General features: G+C 45.1%; 1 protein-coding gene across 1 annotated transcript in view; it reads right to left on the bottom strand.

Moving 5' to 3' along the window:
- The window catches only part of LOC120993189 (cell surface glycoprotein CD200 receptor 1-like), a 69,894-nt gene that overhangs the window by 7,297 nt on the left and 39,395 nt on the right, over positions 1 to 23,202 (bottom strand). Inside the window, exons 3-4 of the mRNA XM_040421748.1 lie at positions 7,074 to 7,328; positions 5,503 to 5,603 (exon numbers count right to left, since the gene is read on the bottom strand). Coding sequence (XP_040277682.1) covers positions 5,503 to 5,603; positions 7,074 to 7,328 — 356 coding nt within the window. The remainder of the gene's footprint in view (positions 1 to 5,502; positions 5,604 to 7,073; positions 7,329 to 23,202) is intronic.

Here is a 23,202-nt window from a genome sequence, read left to right as displayed (position 1 = left end):
CAGGTAATGAGATTTTTTTTTTCCGTTCAGCCTCTGGGCTGTAAGAAAAAAATGAACGGCACAGATTTCTTCATTCGCATCGATCAATGTGGATGAAAAAATCTCTGCCAAAAAAAGAAAAAGGAGGGGAAAGGCGTCTGCCAGGACATAGGAGCTCCGCCCAACATCCATACCCACTTCAGCTCGTATGCCCTGGCAAACCAGATTTCTCCATTCACATCAATCGATGTGGATGAATAAATCATTGCCGGGATTTTTTTTTTTATATATACAAAGTGTTTGCCAAAGTATATGAACACCGCCACCTCCTCAGCTCATATGCCTCGGCAAAGATATCTTTTACTGCAGAGGAGAAATCTCGTCTTGCAGCGCCGCATACACCGACTTGCGTGTAATCTGACAGCAGCGCAATGCTTCTGTCCGAATGCACATCAGTGCTGCAGCTGGTCGATCGGTTGGTCCACCTGGAAGGTAAAAAAAACAAAACAAAAAAGAAAAAACCAGGCCGCAAAGCAATAACTTTATTAACTTTAGAACAGAACATATTAACTTTTTTAAACTTTTTTAACTTTTTTACTTACCGGTAATTTTTTTTTTGTTTAGTTTTTTTTACCTTTATAGAACAAACCTCTCCTTCCCCATGGGACAATGTGCAAAGCGCAAATCACCCAAAGATGTGGCGAAGTACGTTATGCACTTTATCCCAGGTGAAAGGAGAGGTTTGCAGCAGCTGAGAGTAAAAGGGCCCTAATAGCCCTGTGTGCCTGTCCTGTGAGATGCAATCCCTATGCTAGGTGTACCTGTGTGTGGTACTTCCGGAAACACTCTCCATAGCATAGGGCCGGGTGGTCCGGACAGTCAGGACAGAAATAGCGGGTGTCACGCCTTATTCCACTCCTGCTACAGACACGACATCTTTTTCGGGGTGACGGTTGGGTTGAGGTACCAGGAACGACACTGGGGAAATGTCGCTCGTGTAGACGGCTAACTACACTGGGGGATGGGGCCACGGAACCTCCTGGGTAAAGGAGGTTCTCGATGATCTCTTCCTGGAATTTGAGGAAAGATCGTGTTCTCCCAGCCTTACTGTAGAGAACAAAACTATTGTACAGCGCCAATTGAATTAAATATACAGACACCTTCTTATACCAGCGTCTGGTTCTGCGGGAAACTAAATACGGAGACAACATCTGGTCATTGAAGTCCACCCCTCCCATGAGCGCATTATAGTCGTGGACACAGAGGGGCTTTTCAATGACACGGGTTGCTCGCTCAATTTGGATTGTCGTGTCTGCGTGAATGGAGGAGAGCATGTAAACGTCACGCTTGTCTCTCCATTTCACCGCGAGCAGTTCTTCGTTACACAAGGCAGCCCTCTCCCCCCTTGCAAGACGGGTGGTTACAAGCCGTTGGGGGAAGCCCACGCGACTAGTTCGCGCGGTGCCACAGGCGCAAATCCGTTCTAGAAACAAATGCCTAAAGAGGGCCACACTTGTGTAAAAATTGTCCACATAAAGATGGTACCCCTTGCCGAATAAGGGTGACACCAAGTCCCAGACTGTCTTCCCACTGCTCCCCAGGTAGTCAGGGCAACCGACCGGCTCCAGGGTCTGATCTTTTCCCTCATAGACACGAAATTTGTGGGTATAGCCTGTGGCCCTTTCACAGAGCTTATACAATTTGACCCCATACCGGGCACGCTTGCTTGGGATGTACTGTTTGAAGCCAAGGCGCCCGGTAAAATGTATTAGGGACTCGTCTACGCAGATGTTTTGCTCGGGGGTATACAAATCTGCAAATTTCTGGTTGAAATGGTCTATGAGGGGCCGAATTTTGTGGAGCCGGTCAAAAGCTGGGTGGCCTCTGGGACGGGAGGTGGTGTTGTCGCTAAAATGCAGGAAACGGAGGATGGCCTCAAATCGTGCCCTGGACATAGCAGCAGAGAACATGGGCATGTGATGAATCGGGTGCGTTGACCAATATGACCGCAATTCATGCTTTTTTGTCAGGCCCATGTTGAGGAGAAGGCCCAAAAAAATTTTCATTTCGGAAACTTGGACTGGTTTCCACCGGAAAGGCTGGGCATAAAAGCTTCCCGGGTTGGCGGATATAAATTGTGTGGCATACTGGTTGGTCTCTGCCACGACTAAGTCCAAGAGCTCCGCAGTCAAGAACAGCTCAAAAAATCCCAGGGCCGAACCGATTTGAGCCGTCTCAACCCGAACTCCAGACTGGGCGGTGAAAGGGGGAACTACAGGTGCGGCTGAAGTTGGTGACTGCCAATCAGGGTTTGCCAGCACCTCAGGGATTCTAGGGGCTCTACGGGCCTGTCTGCGCGGTGGCTGCGACGGGGTAACTAGTGCACGTGCCACCGTACCAGCTTCAACTGCCCTTCTGGTGCTCGCCACGTCACCATGTTGTACGGCAGTGCTGGTACTAGGTCCAGGGAGGGCTGCGCTGCTGGTGTATGCCTCACCACGTGATCCGGCAGCGACAGCCCCACTCTGCTGCTCTTGAAGCGGATCCTGCATAACCTGTGGTCTAGCGACACGGGGCCGGGTACGCCTGGTGCTGCCAGGGACCTCCACCTCCTCGTCCGAACTTTGGGTCAGAGAGCCACTGCTTTCCACAGGTTCATATTCTGACCCGCTAGATTCGTCAGATGAGGGTTCCCACTCCTCATCCGACTGGGTCAGAATCCTGTAGGCCTCTTCAGAAGAATACCCCCTGTTTGACATTTTGGACTACTAAATTTAGGGGTATTCCCTGAGACTACCCAAGAAAAAAAGCAAGCCTGTCTTACAAAGGGGAGGCTAGCGAAGTACCGGAGGCCGCTGCGGTTGATAAAAAATATCAAAACTGATTTTTTTATCGCCGCAGTGCGTGTAAAATGAATGTGCAGTGATCAAAAAATATATATTTTTTGTCACTGCGGTGGGGCGGGCGTGGGTGAACGCACGTGTGGGCGACCGATCAGGCCTGATCGGGCAAACACTGCGTTTTGGGTGGAGGGCGAACTAAAGTGACACTAATACTATTATAGATCTGACCGTGATCAGTTTTGATCACTTACAGATACTATAAAAGTACAAATGCTGATTAGCGATACGCTATTCAGCGAATAAAAGTGACTGCGGTGCGGTGGGGTGGGCGCTAACTGACGCTAACTACCTAACCAAGGGGCCTAAACTATCCCTAAAACCTAACAGCCAATACTAGTGGAAAAAAAAAAGTGACAGTTTACACTGATCACTTTTTTTCCTTTCACTGGTGATTGACAGGGGCGATCAAAGGGGTGATCAAAGGGTTAATTGGGGTGCAGGGGGGTGATCAGGGGCTACAGTGAAGTGTTTGGTGTACTCACAGTGATGTCTGCTTCTCTGCTGGATCCAACCGACGAAAAGGACCAGCAGAGGAGCAGAGAAGCCATATAACAGATCATATTTACTAATATGATCTGTTATATGGCTTGTGATTGGATTTTTTTAAAAATCGCCAGCCTGCCAGCCAATGATCGTTGCTGGCAGGCTGGTGACGAACTTGTTCTTTAACTTTTGCCGGCCCGCGATGCGCATGCGCGGGCCGGCTTGGAGCGAAATCTCGCGTCTCGCGAGATGACGCGTATATGCGTGACTGTGCGCAGCGCTGCCACCTCCGGAACGCGAATCTGCGTACAGCGGTCCGGAGGTGGTTAAGGACATTACATCAAAGTTGGATCAGCCTGTAGTGTGTTTTTCCACTTTAATTTTGAGTGTGACTCCAAATCCAGACCTCCATGGGTTGAAAAATTTGATTTCCATTTTTTATTTTTGTGTGATTTTGTTGTCAGCACATTCAACTATGTAAAGAACAAAGTATTTCAGAAGAATATTTAATTAATTCAGATCTAGGATGTGTTATTTTTGTGTTCCCTTTATTTTTTTGAGCAGTGTATACACTCACCTAAAGAATTATTAGGAACACCATACTAATACGGTGTTGGACCCCCTTTTGCCTTCAGAACTGCCTTAATTCTACGTGGCATTGATTCCACAAGGTGCTGATAGCATTCTTTAGAAATGTTGGCCCATATTGATAGGATAGCATCTTGCAGTTGATGGAGATTTGAGGGATGCACATCCAGGGCACGAAGCTCCCGTTCCACCACATCCCAAAGATGCTCTATTGGGTTGAGATCTGGTGACTGTGGGGGCCATTTTAGTACAGTGAACTCATTGTCATGTTCAAGAAACCAATTTGAAATGATTCGAGCTTTGTGACATGGTGCATTATCCTGCTGGAAGAAGCCATCAGAGGATGGGTACATGGTGGTACTCAGGTTGCCCGTGGCATTTAAACGATGCCCAATTGGCACTAAGGGGCCTAAAGTGTGCCCAGAAAACATCCCCCACACCATTACACCACCACCAGCCTGCACAGTGGTAACAAGGCATGATGGATACATGTTCTCATTCTGTTTACGCCAAATTCGGACTCTACCATTTGAATGTCTCAACAGAAATCGAGACTCATCAGACCAGGCAACATTTTTTCAGTCTTCAACAGTCCAATTTTGGTGAGCTCGGGCAAATTGTAGCCTCTTTTTCCTATTTGTAGTGGAGATGAGTGGTACCCGGAGGGGTCTTCTGCTGTTGTAGCCCATCTGCCTCAAGGTTGTGCGTGTTGTGGCTTCACAAATGCTTTGCTGCATACCTCGGTTGTAACGAGTGATTATTTCAGTCAACGTTGCTCTTCTATCAGCTTGAATCAGTCGGCCCATTCTCCTCTGACCTCTAGCATCCACAAGTCATTTTTGCCCACAGGACTGCCGCATACTGGATGTTTTTCCCTTTTCACACCATTCTTTGTAAACCCTAGAAATGGTTGTGCGTAAAAATCCTAGTAACTGAGCAGATTGTGAAATACTCAGACCGGCCAGTCTGGCACCAACAACTATGCCACGCTCAAAATTGCTTAAATCACCTTTCTTTCCCATTCTGACATTCAGTTTGGAGTTCAGGAGATTGTCTTGACCAGGACCACCCCCCTAAATGCATTGAAGCAACTGCCATGTGATTGGTTGACTAGATAATTGCATTAATGAGAAATAGAACAGGTGTTCCTAATAATTCTTTAGGTGAGTGTGTATATATATATATATATATATATATATATACACTATATATATCTGTAATAATATAATATGCAGTAAGTTAGAACAGTCAATGCGAAGTAAATTAGTAAAATAATGTAAGCTCTATCACCATTATCATTCTTTGTACATAGGGATTAAAGGGGTATTCCAGGCATAGCCAATTATCACCTATCTACTGTATAAGGGATAGCTGCTCTGTGTCCCCTGATTAACTCCATTCAAGGTGTATGGGACTGATGAAGAGAGTCAAGTGATAATTGCTTTTGTCCAGAATGTTCCTGTTTATTGTACTGTAAGCTAATACACAGTAAGATCTGTGGGATGTGCCGCCATTATATTAATATAATATACAATAGCAGTGCTGGTACCTGGCTCTTGATTTTTAGGTACAGAACACGTCCTGCAAGGAGTATGGTGACAATTATGGTGACAATTAGTCTCACGATGTTGTCAAGTCGAAGTTTAAAGCCTAGAAGCAAACATAAGAAAGTTACCGATCAAGACATGAACAGTGAGGTCTGCCAGGGGACGGGTATATGATATGAACAGGTTTTTTAACAGCTTCACTCGGTAATTAGCTCTAATTCATTTCCAGTTGACTCCACTCAGATTTTTCTTGGCTAGTCTTACAGTCGGGCAATGACTAAAGTGGACCGGCATCAGAAGACACGCCATATTTTTAGTTTATTTTTAGGAGAAATAATGAAACAAACGTAGTTGAGTGAACTACCAGGATACCAACGTAACCCGAGGGTAACTGCTGTATGTCAATTACGTGTACATCAGTAGTCACACTAAAGGATCTCAGTAATTCTTAACATCAGAGAAGAAACACCCTGCAACCATTGCTGGAAGAACTCAAGCTGGTGGTGGCAGCGTTATGGTCTGGGGAATATTTTTGGGGGATTCTCTAGGCCACTCATCCATGTGGAAGGCACTATCAACTGATTTGGGTATAACACTATTCTTGCAGATCACGTACACCCATCCATGCTTATTGTCTTCCCTGGGGCGGATGGGATCTTCCATTCAGACAATGCGAAATGTCACACGCTAGAAATGTCTGACATTCGTTGGAAGAGCATGGCCAAGACTTCCAAGTACAACCCTGGCCCCCTAATTTCCCAGACTTGGACCCAACTGTGCATTTGTGGGATCACCTCTATCGTCATGTTCTCTCTTTGGATCCTCCCCCATGCCCCCTCTAGCAGCTGTGGGATAAACTGTAGTCATCATGGCTCCAGATACCTGTGACAACCCATCAGGACCTTATTGAGTCACTCCCAGCCTGTCTAGCTGCTGTCTGTGCAGCACACAGTGGTTACTCTGGATATTAGCTGGAGGTCAGAATAATAGGACTCGATTGTATAGTATAAGTAGTGGTGTTATCAGGTCACTGTATGGCGGTGTTATCCGGTCACAGCATGGTGGTAATATTTAGTCATTATAATTATTACTATTTGGGGTATGGATGATCTTTGTATACAGCCCTATTCTGCAATAACTTGTATAAATATCACTATGAGCGGTATTAACATTTATCAATTGTGACACCAATAACATTCATATTTACAGCATCGCAGTTGATGATAAAGAATGATTTATTGTTGATCTTCTCCTTTGCTATCATTGACCATAACCAATTATCGTTATGATTCCTCAGAAGGTGATAGTTATGGAGCCTAAATGGGTCTTTAAATGGTCCATATTCAGCCTTGGTGCCTAGGGCAGAGTGAACTGTAAATACCTCCCTGCTCCTAAGACTCATATATGAAAGTTTTATAAAACCTCCTTCATTGTTTTACAGATTGGCGACATTCAGAAAAAAATCCAAAGGAACAACTTTTTTCTCTTCCTTCTCTATCATTTTTTTTGTGTGGAATTATGGCATAAAATATTTCATGGAGTGACATATAGACTCACAATCATATACTCTTACCAGTTAGTGATATGACTCCTGTCCATGGAGTCAGAAACGTTGGATGAGATACGACACACGTCACTGATGCCTCGTTCAGGCTTTCTGTACGGAGGGTGCTGACCACTGTCCTCGTCTGGTCCGGCTCTTCCAGTATTGTAGTGATTATGTTATCTGAATGTGGGATCCAGGAGATTTCTGCAGGTGGATTCCCACCAACGGCTCCGCACTCTGGAGATCCGTCACTGTTTAATTTTAGAAATGTCGACGGCTCAGCTGAAAATGAAGGCTATCGATTACTAATGAGCGTTGAGGTTTAATTAAACATAAAAATGAGTTGCCACCCAATCTATCGGTAACAGGGGCGGCTTGGTCATTGACTCTACAGGGAGAAGGTATGATGTCATGAGGCAGTCTGCCCCATTAACTATTCAGTACACCAGTTTTTGAGTTACCAATACTGCTCTTCAACCATTCAGACTGTAGCTGGCTAGCTAAGACCTGTCCTAGGTTGCTAATATGCCTTATATGTGTATATAGCTAAACCTGCTAATAATGTAATACAGTTCCTATGTTTATACTGTATGTTAAAGACCAAAGCAGTGTTATTTACAGTGACTTCATATGTTGGATGTCATGTAACAGTTATATATTGTGTTCAATGAAGCAGAAAAGATAATATACCTTTAAGATTCAGTAAAATGAATGTAAGGTAAGCTCAATGACACAGCAGAAACAACAGAAAGCATAGTGTTAAACAGTTGTGACCAATCACAGCCAGCCTCACACTGAGCCTGTGTGGGGAATTCCCTAGCAGAAGCTGCTAAAATCATTAAACCAGAGGAGAGGAGCTAAACAGATATTCACTCAACTAAGATCTGAGTTTTATGGAAGCAAGAAGCCAAAATAGGTATTTAGAACAGTTATATAAATGTTTCTATTGTTAGTATTGTAAATTAGAACTGTATACTAAACTAGTTATGTGTTTACTTACAGTTCCACCAAACTGCAAACTGCTCATACCAGATCATACTGAGCCATAGGAAGCAAACTAAGCAACCAATCTGAAAATAGTTAATGCTAACTGCATACTGCAAACAGCAAACCAAGATGAGCAAGTAGAACTATTAGTTAGACCTGAGATATACCTCTCAGAGAGATCATAAAGTGCTTAAATAACTTAAAGAGAGAAATACACTCACCTAAAGAATTATTAGGAACACCATACTAATACGGTGGTGGACCCCCTTTTGCCTTCAGAACTGCCTTAATTCTACGTGGCATTGATTCAACAAGGTGCTGATAGCATTCTTTAGAAATGTTGGCCCATATTGATAGGATAGCATCTTGCAGTTGATGGAGATTTGAGGGATGCACATCCAGGGCACGAAGCTCCTGTTCCACCACATCCCAAAGATGATCTATTGGGTTGAGATCTGGTGACTGTGGGGCCATTTTAGTACAGTGAACTCATTGTCACGTTCAAAAAACCAATTTGAAATGATTCGAGCTTTGTGACATGGTGCATTATCCTGCTGGAAGTAGCCATCAGAGGATGGATACATGTTCTCATTCTGTTTACGCCAAATTCGGACTCTACCATTTGAATGTCTCAACAGAAATCGAGACTCATCAGACCAGGCAACATTTTTCCAGTCTTCAACAGTCCAATTATGGTGAGCTCGTGCAAATTGTAGCCTCTTTTTCCTATTTGTAGTGGAGGTGAGTGGTACCCGGTGGGGTCTTCTGCTGTTGTAGCCCATCCGCCTCAAGGTTGTGCGTGTTGTGGCTTCACAAATGCTTTGCTGCATACCTCAGTTGTAACGAGTGGTTATTTCAGTCAACGTTGCTCTTCTATCAGCTTGAATCAGTCGGCCCATTCTCCTCTGACCTCTAGCATCCACAAGGCATTTTTGCCCACAGGACTGCCGCATACTGGATGTTTTTCCTTTTTCACACCATTCTTTGTAAACCCTAGAAATGGTTGTGCGTGAAAATCCCAGTAACTGAGCAGATTGTGAAATACTCAGACTGGCCCGTCTGGCACCAACAACCATGCCACGCTCAAAATTGCTTAAATCACCTTTCTTTCCCATTCTGACATTCAGTTTGGAGTTCAGGAGATTGTCTTGACCAGGACCACACCCCTAAATGCATTGAAGCCACTGCCATGTGATTGGTTGACTAGATAATTGCATTAATGAGAAATAGAACAGGTGTTCCTAATAATTCTTTAGGTGAGTGTATATCCACCATTGTATGTTGAATTATAAGATTGAACAGTTGAACCACCATCTTATGCATGCCGCCATTTTATGATACTTTATTCAACACGTGTTTTGTACATGGACTATCTGCTGCGGGGGCGGCAGTGTTTTATTTGAAGAAAAGTTGAAGTTAATAAAGAAGTTATTTCAAGCATTTGGTGTGCTCTTTAAACCTACTGTTACCATAGAATGGCGCTAGAGGAATTACAGAGTAATAGACAGTCTGGTTAGACTAAAAGTCAGAGATGCCAGAATTCTTCTAATGCCACAGCGCAAAAGGCACTTCATAGTGCTGCGCCTGCCACACAGACATCACTTCACAGTCTATGAACAAGCCACACCCTCTGCCTGGTCACATGATATAATAGCGCTCTTCTTACTTTTGCCTTTGTTAGCCATGTCTGGGGCAAATTTAGACCCACCTACGACACAGGGCCACTTTTAGAATTTTTTTTAGGGTCGCTTTAAGTTCAAAATTGGTCCCTGTGTGACACTGATGGTCCATGCCCTCCAGCATTTCCCTGCTCCCAGCAGGCATGGCTGCCAGAACCTCTCCACCCGCTCTGTTTTCCTGGTGGTCCAAGACTGCCACACTTGCTGAAGCCTTCTCCTTCCATGCAGTGCCTCTCCCCACCAGTAGAGTGCAAGTGTTCCCTCAAAGGGCCGGCACAAGCATCCTAATTTGCCAGCCTATGGCTGAGTCTTCTCTATTTAGGGCAATTTCTTTTTTGGGAGGATGCCTCAGCAATAGGAATTGTAGCTTAGAATTTGATCCTTATTCTTAATCTCTGCCTGTTAACTGGATTTGAAACTTTGCTGCCTGACCTGACCTCTGCCTAAGGGTCCATTCACATGTCTGCAATTTCGTTCCGCATTTTGTGGATGTGCTGCCCAGACACGGAATTGCGTATCCGCACTTCCGGGTACGCAATTCCGATCCCAAAAAATATAGAACATGTCCTATTCTTGTCCGCAATTGCGGACAAGAATAGGCATTTTCTATTAAGTGCCGGCGATGTGCAGTCCGCAAAATGCGGAACGCACATCGCCGATGTCCGTGTTTTGCGGATCCACCACACAGACGTGTGAATGGACCCTAATTCTTGTATTGATCCTGAGCTGCCCACCCTGATCTTTGGCCTATTAACTGGATTATATGAACTCTGCCTAATGCAGCGACCCCCTGAGGAGCTGATGTAGAGGATAGAAGTGGTAATAGTCCTGATGAAGGTTGTATCATGGTCAATTTCCTCAGGTCATTGCTCCCTGGGGATCAGTGATGTGGAATTATTGAACTAAAGAAGAAGGACAGAGTTGTATGTAACAAAGTCTTTTTTTTACTAAGTAGAACATAGAACTTGAAGCCTGCTGCTACGTTATGTATTTCAAGTGCAAATCCTCTCGGGGACCAGCAAGGATATGAGGCCAGGTTGGTTGGTGGCATTTACGCACTTAGATGATACTGATCTAGTAGTACTTTGGTGATGGGTGGCTTGGCTGTAATCCCACACCTTGCAGCAGTGTCTTGCTGCTGGTAGCAGTTCACAGAGCTGTCTGGAACCTCAAGGCTTAAGGACAATTGGAGTAATCCTCTCTGGAGAATTTGTAACAGGAGCAGGAGCTCAGGCGGTGTGCTTTCTCTCCTTCCTTTGGGTTACTCAGGAACTCCACCTCTTGGCAGGGAGCAGGACCAGCCCATGCCTAACAAGATGGGAGGAACAGAGTGGTTATCCTTCTTCCTTGCCAACCTTTGCTGTCCATTCCTTGCAGGGAACTCTGACCAGAAGCAAACTATAGAATATATAATATACAACAATATACAATTTGTAGTAACCCCAGGTCTGAGGTACTACACCGACCTCAGCTTGTTCCTAACTACATTTTGTCGGTCCCCTTAGTTTCATGCATCAGTTTCTGTTGACCTCCATGGTCAAAGGTCACTGAACTGAAGCTACTCAAAGAGGTAGTGACTTGGTGTTTTTCCTGCAGGGGAGGATCCCTGTAAAATTGTGAAATGGTGAATACACGGGGGCACTAAGTTCACACTAGAATTAGCCCTAAGTCAAATCTAAATCTGCCACACCTGAATCATAACACCCTGACTGTTAAAATCCATTTAGTTTCCATGTGTAAGTCATAGAATTCCCTTAAAGGGGTATTCCCATCTTGCTAAATCAGCCTGAGCTGCAGTTACAGCGGAGTTCACTTCCTGTTTTTTCTGCAGATAAGGCTGGGCGGGCATAGGCAGCTAGAGTGAAGGCTGGCCACGCCCCTTATGACATCACACTGAGAGCGTGATGTCCTGCGTGCTAGTTCATGTGACGAGTATGACTCATCAGTCTGGCAGCCTGCAGTGTCTGTGAGGGGAATGGTCACTCAGAGAGCCATGTGAAGTGAGCTCAGTGCACAGTAACACGTGGCTGCTCTGCAGTTTTACACACAAAATCTCTGTCTGATCTTTTAGAAACCCATTCTGTGCATCAAAAACTATAATTCCATATTATACATTAGCTCAAAAGCTTGACCAACCCCCACCCACCAGCACTGATGCAGATTTGTTTCCATTACAGCTGTACTCCAGTTGTGTATAAACCTTACACTATGTATCTTTATAGATGCATATACAGCTCAGCTACTTGTGTCTTCTCCAATCCCCTAACATCACTTTGGCTGAATGGCTTCCTATACAGCCCTGCTACATCTTTATTCTACTCCCCCGCTAGCACTGGGTCTGAAAAGTTACATATACAGCTCTGCTACATCTGTTTCTCTCTTCCACCAGCATTGATGCTGACCTGCCACATATTCAGCTCTGCTACATCTGTTATTCTCTTTAACCAGCACTGTGTCAGAACAGCCGCATATTCAGCTCTGCTACATCTGTTTCTCTCTTCCACCAGCATTGATGCTGACCTGCCACATATACAGCTCTGCTACATCTGTTTTTCTCTTCAACCAGCACTGTGTCAGAACAGCCGCATATTCAGCTCTGCTACATCTGTTTCTCTCTTTCACCAGCTTTGATGCAGACCTGCCACATATACAGCTCTGCTACATCTGTTTTTCTCTTCAACCAGCACTATGTCAGAACAGCCGCATATTCAGCCCTGCTACATCTGTCTATTCCCTTCCCACTATAACTATGGCTGAACAGCAGCATATTCAGCTCTGCTACATCCATCAGCCCCCAAAGTGCCTCCACCATCTGCCCCCATAAGTGCCTCCACCATCTGCCCCCATAAGTGCCTCCACCATCTTCCCCCATAAGTGCCTCCACCATTTGCCCCCATAAGTGCCTCCACCATCTGCCCCCAAAGTGCCTCCACCATCTGCCCCCATAAGTGCCTCCACCATCTGCCCCCATAAGTGCCTCCTCCATCTGCCCCCATAAGTGCCTCCTCCATCTGCCCCCATTTATTAGTGGAGCACATAGAAATAATACTTACCCACCACTTATGTCCTCCGACGCTGTCCGCACTATCTCTTCCCTGCACGAACTGTTTGGACGGCCGCGCATGTGCAGAACTATATTAGCCGCGGCTCAAAAGAATATGGATCAGCGCATGTGCGGTACGCTATACGCGTTCACAGTGTCAGTGAGGAGGACGGCCGGAGCATCACAAGATAACAATGCGCAAGCGCGGCCCATGGATGCGGCCGGCGAGCGGTGGCCGTATCCATGGGCAGCCAAAATAAACAATGAATATTGATTTTTATAATTGAAAAAGAACAGTGCGATATTTTTAATCACATATATTTAGAAAATATTTCATTGGGGGATAAATCATGTAATTAAATATGATTAACAAGATGGGACTACCCCTTTATGAATGATCACAGAAAGTAGTAAGCAACAGTAGTCCTTATTTTCTTCACAAGGAGGCACAGAAATCTTGATGGTTGTAAACACACAGTGGGTCAAAAATTTGATTTGGCTATGTATAAATTTGACTCAAACTGAAAGGACTCCAAATGACCTGAAAATTGGTATCTGCCACTTTCAGGTCTCTCAGGACTCTACCTTTCATTTTCCAAAGGAGCTCTGAAAAATGAAAGGTGGAATGTGGTTGCTTGCTATGGGCAACTAAGCCAGTTTTCCTTTACACTGGTTTTGATAAATCTACCTTACAGTGTTCAAATATTCACGGGCCATCACATTTGTTATGCTTTTTTTTTATTTAAAAAAATAAATAAAATCCAAAAATTGTCTCTTATTAGGGGCAGATGCCTGCCAGTGTTTATACACACAAACTAGTATTGGAAGATGCAGTGGTTTGTTCTGAACAAGTGTCCAAAAATGTTCTCTTTAATTTGGAGCGGCAGCAGAACAGTGTGGATGTGGAATCTCATGGACAAGGCAGAAGTGTGGCCATTTAGGGATAGTACTAGTATCAACTGCAGAAGTAACAATACAGTATGGAACACAAGGGACTGGCAGACAGTGGCAATAGCATCATTGGGCTGGTGATAAATAGCCACTGTGTTACAATCAGTGGGTTACACTGTGTCAACCTAAACATAAGGGCATTAACCTGGTAGTTTACTGGTATTCACCCTTGAACCCGTAATACAGGTAATGCAGGAATTTGGACTTTGCTGCAGGAGAACCATCAGGCCACTACCTCCTGGAGTAGTCCTGGTGTGGTTTTCAGCTAACTCATGGGGGTGACCATGTGATCACTAACAGGTTGAGGTCAGGGCAGGCAGAGTTTGTTAAAATGAATGGTAAGGAGAAAAAGGGTAGGAATCAGCGGCACTGCTTGTCGACAAGTCACCTATACCCCTCACTCCGACGGAAGTCACAGACCAGCGGCTCAGCAAACAGACCAGATGATGTGGTGCTCAGCGTAGATACAAATAGACACTTGATGAGTTGTAAGTAGATAGAAAGAAAGAAACGCGGCACTCACCCCGATCTTGATGATACTTCAAAACTTTATTGCTTCTTCATAGCAACAAGCGTGCAGGCTGGGGAGCGGAATGGCCCTATGGTGTGGATCAGCGGTGACGGCCGTTTTGCGTGTGGCTTGCACTTCCTCGGACCGTTATGACGCACAAGAGCACCGCCGTGCATTTAAGGGCGAGCCTCCGATCATCACCATGGTAACCAAAGGACGCTCCACAGGTGCGCAACTGTGTGTGAGAATAGATACAAAAGAGAAGGACACATTGTGCCAATGCAATGCAATACAGATACAATAGAGCAAACAATATCAATTAGAGGCAACAAATTACAAGAGGCAAAACAGGCTAGTGGGAGAACGGGGACTCTAGAGAAATACAGCCATGTCATTCTTATCATTTAACCCGTGCGGACCCATGGCATTAGCCCTGATGATCCATCGAGCCTCCCGCTGCAGCAGGAGGCGGTGGCGATCACCACCCCTAGGGCTGGGTCCGAGCCTCGATGCCAGCAAAAGAGAGGCTAGATGGATCACCATCATGGGCCGCGCGGACGTGGTCAATCAGGTGGGGAGAACCCCCGACCTGTCCTAATGGAAATTAAATGCTCCCGTACTCTTTCGAATAAAGGTCTTATAGTTTTACCAATGTAAAACCTGCAGCAAGCACACGTTATGACGTAAACTACGTAAGATGTACGACATGTGATGAAGTCTTTGACTTTATGCATTACCCCCTCTAAGGATAGTATTTTTCTCAGCGAATTTTGGGAACAGAAAGAACACATGCCGCACTTGTAGTTACCCTGCGGTTTTCTATTCTGTAACCAGTTAGTCTGTTTGGGATGTCTCAACACACTGTGGACTAATCTATCTTTCAGAGTGTGAAATTTTTTGAAAGTAATAAGGGGTCTTTTAGAAACAACGTCCCCCAAAGAAGACTCGCCTCTCAAAAGGTCCCAATTATTTAACACCGCTTGTCTCACTATATCCACAGCTGGACTAAATCTAAAGACAAATGCAAATCTGTCCTGGTTATTGTCCTCGATCTTATCCCTAAGGAGATTATGACGTGGATGTCGGCCGGCACGGTGTAAGGCATCGACCACGTCTCTTCTGGGGTAACCCCTCTCAAACAGCCTTTCCTTGAGTTGGTGTGCTTTCCTGAAATAGCCCTCATCTGTACTATTAATTCTACGTAAACGGATGAATTGTCCAAAAGGGACAGCATCCTTCACCGCGGGGGGATGAAAGCTGGTCTGGTGGAGCAGCGAATTTGTTGCGGTTGGCTTACGAAAACCTGTTGTATGGAGCACACCATCAACTATAGTGACTCTTACGTCTAGAAAATCCAGAGAATCACCACCAAAGTTGAGGGTAAACCTCATATTCATGTGATTAGTCTCATTTAAATGTTGTACAAACTGTTTGCACATCTCTTCGCTGCTCGATCAGACCAGAAATTCATCATCCACATAACGCAGGTAAAGGTGGACATATTTCAGGAAGGGGTTCCCCAGTGAGAAGACGTATGTCTCTTCAAATACCGCCAAATACAGGTTCGCGAAGGTACACGACACCGGTATACCCATCGCTGTACCTAGTATCTGGCGGTACCACTGCCGGTCAAATTGGAACACGTTATTAGTGAGTACTAGGTCTAAGGACTCCTGTATGAACCTTGAGAAAACTGGACTATTATCGGAGCGACTCAGAACCATGGCTATGGCTTTCAAACCCAAATACTGGGGAATTCTCGTATATAAATTCTCCATGTCTAAGGACACAAGGCGGAATTCCTCCCGCCACTCAAAGTTATTGAGGGCGCGGAAGAAGTCCCCGGTGTCCTTTAGATATGTGGGAGTGCCCCTAAGTAACGGCCTCAATAGCCAATGAGTATACCTAGAGATGGGTTCGGTCGCTGATCCCATCCCAGTGACGATTGGTCGTCCCGGGGGATGGGACAGCGACTTGTGTATTTTTGGGACGAAATACCAAGCAGGGTTCTTAGGAAACTTTGGAGTCAGTCTCTCCAGAAAGCTCTTGGGCAAAAATTGTATATCAATATATTTATCAAGGAGTGACTGTACCCTGGCCAGTATAGACGGGATTGGGTTCTCACTAAGTTTTTCATATACACTTCTATCTTCCAACTGCCTGGCAGCTTCCTCCAAATAATAGGCCTTGGTCATCAGGACCACATTACCCCCTTTGTTGGCGGGCTTAATGACCACATCATCAAGATCATCAAGCCACTGTAAAGCAGACCGTTCCTCGCGAGTAATGTTAGGCACCCACTAGAGTTTGTGAAAATCCGTGAAACAATTCTAAAGTCAGGGCAGGCAGCAAAGGTCAAAAAGGTAATCAGGCATAGGTCAGGTTAGGCATCAGAGAGTCAAAACCAGGAATCAGGCAGAGATCGGTACATGGGCAGTCAAATGAAACAGCACAATTTAGGCAGGGATTAGCCAGCTAGATCAAGCTATTGCTCAAATACCCACAGGTGTCCAGCCATAGGGTGTGTTTTAAAAGTTTAGGGTGCAAGTGCTGACCGTTTGCCTTAAGAGACAAGCGAGATGGCCTAGGAAAGAAGGTCAGGCTATGGCCTGCAACAGAAGACACAGAACTCTGGTGACCAGGCCTGCTGCCAGAGGTTAGAGGAGGGACAGAGGGCCCTGGCCATTGGACAGAGGCAGCTGCAGCGACTTGGTGAGAAAAGCAGAAACCAGTTCCATTCTGGTGAAGCCGGAGGGTGGTGGGTAAGGGCTGCCACAGTAACACACTATCAGCAATGGCAGATCTATTCATTGGCCTCACCCAGAGGTATGTTAAAGCTCTGACATACCCTTATCTGATTTGATCAATTTGACAGAGGTAATGTTTTGTACACTTGCAGAGGGTAATTTTGCCTAAGTGGGTGTGGCTCCACCAGCCGCGCTGAATACCCTCTCTGTCAGTACACTGGAGGCTGGACAAGACAGCACAACATTAGCAAACTGGGCCATTACCAGTCAAAGTTCCATTCTGCCTCCCGAGAAGTACATGGGGTCAGAGAACAGGATGTGTACAAGAGAAAGGAAACAGTCCAGGTAGGACTGAACCTGGTTGTTCAGGCAGTTCATATCCATTTGCTGATGTGCATCAGGTTGGCACAGCAGTTAAAAAAAAAAGGGTTTCATCATGTTCAGCAATTGAATTGGCAGATGCAGCTTCTGCGAATTGTTGTTGCAGAAATGGTGGATAAACAGAGAAACAGCAGGGGGAGGAGATGGGCAGTGGTGGACTGGGAACTTAAAGTGGCCTTGAAAAAAATTACTAAAAGTGGCCCCGTTCTGTGGTCAGGTCCAAATTGATGGAAGGCTGAGCCAGCAATATCATATTGTGGCACATTATACCACCCCAACAGAGCCAAATACCACAGTCCATCACAAAATACTGTCACTAGCAGCATAAAATACATCCCCAAAAGCTTCCACTGGCTAGCCATGAGGAGGACTCAGATGGCTCTCTAGGCATCGGCCCACTGGGAAATTTCCCTGTAAGGTCTATGGCCTCCTGGTCAGACACACTGGAAGCAAGCATCTGCGGAGCAAGGGAGGGAGGAGGTGGATAAATGCCTAGGGTGTAAACATGCACTATCCCTGTCTGTAACAACTGCTCCGCACGTCAAAGGTGGCATTCACCTTGCCCCCACATTGTTAATTCCAAAGAGCAGAACACATTATCTGTCACATGAGTGTACAAGGCAGAGATGTATTTTTTTTATAAATAATGGAAGTCAATAATATTTTTAACAATTTTTTGAGAATTTTTTTTGATTGGATAGAGTAGAGCTTGCAAGCAGAGATGGTTTGGTACATACAAGCACACCAGAGAGAGAACTCATTTTGGGGAATAACAGGAAAACAAGATGGAACTGGAAAAATAATGTCATTAGTTTTTTTTTAAGACAATTATAAACAGTTTTGGAGATGACCATGTGGAAATTGATGAGGAGACAATTTTCATAAATTTTGGTGAAGACAAGGAACTTGAAGATAATTTTCAGCTATATCCACAAGTCTGATTAGCTGCGGTAGAGATTTGCTGTTGCGGATTTCCTGCTGCAAATCTGCAGTGTTCTACAGACTCAGCAAAGTGAATCAGTTGAAGAAATTCTCCTCCACATGTGGCAGTGGAAACTGACCCGTGGTTCAGAGTTTAAATCCATAGCATGTCAATTTATACCAGTGATCTTCATTGTGGATTTCACAGTAAAATCAAAAATACGGCATACATATTAGGACATCATCAGACATCATCCACAACTCCATCCTCCGTCAGGCAAAACTCCATCAGACCTCAGACAAAACTCCGTCCTCCCTCAGACATCAGCCAAAACTCCATCAGACATCAGCCAAAACTCCATCAGACATCAGCCAAAACTCTGTCAGACATCAGCCAAAACTCCATCAGACATCAGCCAAAACTCCGTCGTCCCTCATCCAAAACTCCGTCGTCCCTCAGACATCAGCCAAAACTCCATCAGACCTCAGACATCAGCCAAAACTCCATCGTCCCTCATCCAAAACTCCGTCGTCCCTCATCCAAAACTCAGTCGTCCCTCAGACAAAACTCAGTCGTCCCTCAGCCAAAACTCCGTCGCCCCTTAGCCAAAACTCCGTCAGACATCAGCCAAAACTCCGTCAGACATCAGCCAAAACTCCATGAGACATCAGCCAAAACTCCGTCAGACATCAGCCAAAACTCCGTCAGACATCAGCCAAAACTCCGTCAGACATCAGCCAAAACTCCGTCAGACATCAGCCAAAACTCTGTCAGACATCAGCCAAAACTCCGTCAGACATCAGACAAAACTCCGTCAGACATCAGACAAAACTCCGTCAGACATCAGACAAAACTCCGTCAGACATCAGACAAAACTCCGTCAGACATCAGACAAAACTCCGTCAGACATCAGACAAAACTCCGTCAGACATCAGCCAAAACTCCGTCAGACATCAGCCAAAACTCCGTCAGACATCAGCCAAAACTCCGTCCTCCCTAACTCAAAATATGCCCTACTACACACACTCTTCACCTGACAGAGCTGCTAGCTGCTGGAAAGGCAAAGGACCTGTGATGATGTCATGACCATGTGACGAGTCACGTGTGTGGGAGGGGTCAGATGTGCACAGCAGCTGGTAGAGTGTACAGAACTGTAGCCATCAAATAGAGCTCTGTACTAGAGATGTGTGTGTAACCTGCATGTAGCAGTGTTGTGTATTGTGTAGCAGGGCTGTATGTGTGACCTGCATGTCGCAGAGCGGTGTACTGTGTAGCAGAGCTGTATGTGTAAACTGCATGTAGCAGAGCTGTGTACTGTGTAGCAGAGCTGTATGTGTAACCTGCATGTAGCAGTGCTGTGTACTGTGTAGCAGAGCTGTATGTGTAACTTGTATGTAGCAGAGCTGTGTACTGTGTAGCAGAGCTGTATGTGTACCCTGCATGTAGCAGAGCTGTGTACTGTGTAGCAGAGCTGTATTTGTAACCTGCATGTAGCACAGCTGTGTACTGTGTAGCAGAGCTGTATTTGTAACCTGCATGTAGCAGAGCTGTATGTGTAACCTGCATGTAGCAAAACTGTGTACTGTGTAGCAGAGCTGTATGTGTAACCTGCATGTAGCAGGGCTGTGTACTGTGTAGCAGAGCTGTATGTGTAACCTGCATGTAGCAGAGCTGTATGTGTAACCTGCATGTAGCAGAGCTGTATGTGTATCCTGCATGTAGCAGAGCTGTGTACTGTGTAGCAGAGCTGTGTACTGTGTAGCAGAGCTGTATGTGTAACCTGCATGTAGCAGAGCTGTATGTGTAACCTGCATGTAGCAGTGCTGTGTACTGTGTTGCAGAGCTGTATGTGTAACCTGCATGTAGCAAAGCTGTATTTGTAACCTGCATGTAGCAGAGCTGTGTACTGTGTAGCAGAGCTGTATGTGTAACCTGCATGTAGCAGAGCTGTATGTGTAACCTGCATGTAGCAGAGCTGTGTACTGTGTAGCAGAGCTGTATGTGTAACCTGCATGTAGCAGAGCTGTGTACTGTGTAGCAGAGCTGTATGTGTAACCTGCATGTAGGAGAGTTGTATGTGTAACCTGCATGTAGCAGAGCTGTGTACTGTGTAGCTGAGCTGTATGTGTAACCTGAATGTAGCAGAGCTGTGTACTGTGTAGCAGAGCTGTATGTGTAACCTGCATGTAGCAGGGCTGTGTACTGTGTAGCAGAGCTGTATGTGTAACCTGCATGTAGCAGAGCTGGTTACTGTGTAGTAGAGCTGTATGTGTAACCTGGATGTAGCAGTGCTGTGTACTGTGTAGCAGATCTGTATGTGTACCCTGCATGTAGCAGAGCTGTGTACTGTGTAGCAGTGCTGTATGTGTAACCTGCATGTAGCAGAGCTGTATGTGTAACCTGCATGTAGGAGAGTTGTATGTGTAACCTGCATGTAGCAGAGCTGTGTACTGTGTAGCAGAGCTGTATGTGTAACCTGCATGTAGCAGAGCTGTATGTGTAACCTGCATGTAGGAGAGCTGAATGTGTAACCTGCATGTAGCAGGGCTGTGTACTGTGTAGCAGAGCTGTATATGTAACCTGAATGTAGCAGAGCTGTGTACTGTGTAGCAGGGCTGTATGTGTAACCTGCATGTAGCAGAGATGTGTACTGTGTAGCAGAGCTGTATGTGTAAACTGCATGTAGCAGAGCTTTATGTGTAACCTGCATGTAGCAGAGCTGTGTACTGTGTAGCAGAGCTGTAGGTGTAACCTGCATGTAGCATTGCTGTTTACTGTGTAGCAGAGCTGTATGTGTAACTTGCATGTAGCAGAGCTGTGTACTGTGTAGTAGAGCTATATGTGTAACCTGCATGTAGCAGAGCTGTGTACTGTGTTACAGAGATGTGTGTGTAACCTGGGAACTATAAAAAAGTGTAAAAAAATTAATAATAATTAGATCACCCCCCTTTTCCCAAAATGAAAATAAAAGAACTGAAAAAATACACATCATGGGTGTCGCAATGTATAAAATCACCCATTGTATAAAAATATATTCCCCATACGGCAAACAGCAAAACAGAAAAAAAAAGAGTCCAAATGTCCGATTCGTCGTTTTTGGTCGCTTCATTTGCTACAATTTTTTTTTATAAAAAGTGATCAAAAAGTCTTAAACACCCCAGAATGGTATGAGTGAAAAGTTCAGATTGCCCTGCAAAAAATGAGCCCCACACAGCTCCGTAAACATAATTACAAAAAAGTTATAGGGGTTAAAATAAAAAATAAATAAATCAGATTTTGGAAATCTCCTGTCACTCCGAGTTACTCAGAATTGGTAGCCCTAATTAATAAATACATGCAACATGAATGTATATATGCCGCTTCACACAAAACTAGATCACAAGTGTTAGGCCTCTTACACATAAACGTTGTTGGTCGATTCCGTGCATTAGGGACAGCAATTTGCAGTCCCCAATGCACGGGCAACGTGCGTGCAGCGGCTGGGACAGATCCAGACTTATTCAACTTGAATGGGTCAGTGAGCATGTTCTACTTTTTTGCTGTGCGGTGGGACGGCCAGAAACACCACGGAAGCACTCTGTAGTGCTTCTATGGGGATCCGATCCGTGTTTCCGTTCCGTTCAAGTGAATGGGTCGACATCACGGATGCGGGATGCACACGGCTGGTGCCCTGTGTATTGCGGAACCGCCGTATGTGGTCCACAATACAACCACAGGCACACAGCGGCCATGTGCAAGAGGCCTTACAAAGATGGGATTTATGGTGCACATCCTCTTATGCTTCCCATATTCCACAGATTTATATCACACAGCTACTTACAGTTGTGCTGATAAGTTTACATACCCTTGCAGAACTTATGATTTCTTAAAGGGGTATTCTCATCTTCACTTTTTTATACTTGCCTTTCTTGAGCGCGACGTTCACTTCCTGGATTCTTCTCCCGGCCGGGCCGTGCTTGCGCAGAAGACTGAAGATTTTCTCCCGGCCGGGGCGCTCAATGTCCTGAACGCGCACGCCGCCGCGCATGTGCCATGGTGACTTATTCCTGGCCTGTATAGTATAGAGTCGGCGTGCGCGTTCGCGGCTCTTTACTATACTGGCCAGGAAGAAGTCATCATGGCGCATGCGCGGCGTCATGCGTGTTCAGGACATTGCGCGGCCCGGTGGGATTCAACAGGAGAGGTGGCCGTAACCAGGGGAGACCAAAGACAACATCAGGTAAGAGGTGACTTATTTTCTAAAAAAGGGTGGGAATTGGGTAATAAAATGTATTTAGAAAAATGATCACTGTCAAATCATTAACAGATTTAACAGTGATCAATATGATGGGAATACCCCTTTAACCATTGTTCAGAGAATATGAATGATAACACGGACACTTGTCTCTCGCTCATGGTTAGTGGTCGGCTGAAGCCATTTATGCCAAGCAACTGTGTTTACTCTTTATAAATCATAATCACAACACAAACTCCCCAAATGACCCTGATCAGAAGTTTACACACCCCAGTTCTTAATACCATGTATTGCCCCCTTTAACATCAATGACAGCTTGAAGTCTTTTGTGGTAGTTGTGGATGAGGCTCTTTATTTTCTCAGATGGTAAAACTGCCGATTCTTCCTGTTGAAAAAAAAAAAGCAATTCCACCACAGTTTTACAGGATTTTTATTTACGACATTCGATGTGCGATAAAACTGACTTACTTTTATTCTACAGGTCAGATCGAATCCGGCGATACCTTATATGTATAGTTTTTCTTGCGTTTTAATAGTGATAAAAAAATAAAATAAAAATCGGATTAATTTTTTTGTCGCCATATTTTGAGCCCTATAACTTTTTAGCAATTATGTGTACGGAGCTGGGTGGGGGCTCATTATTTGAGGGGCAATCAGAACTTTTCACTGATACCATTCTGGGGTGTTTAAGACTTTTTGAT

The sequence above is a fragment of the Bufo bufo genome, chromosome 3 (genome assembly GCF_905171765.1).
Source record: "Bufo bufo chromosome 3, aBufBuf1.1, whole genome shotgun sequence".
In the NCBI taxonomy this organism is placed as follows: Eukaryota; Metazoa; Chordata; class Amphibia; order Anura; family Bufonidae; genus Bufo; species Bufo bufo.
The sequence above is the reverse complement of the archived record's forward strand: the minus strand, read 5'-3'. Positions and strand labels throughout refer to the sequence as shown.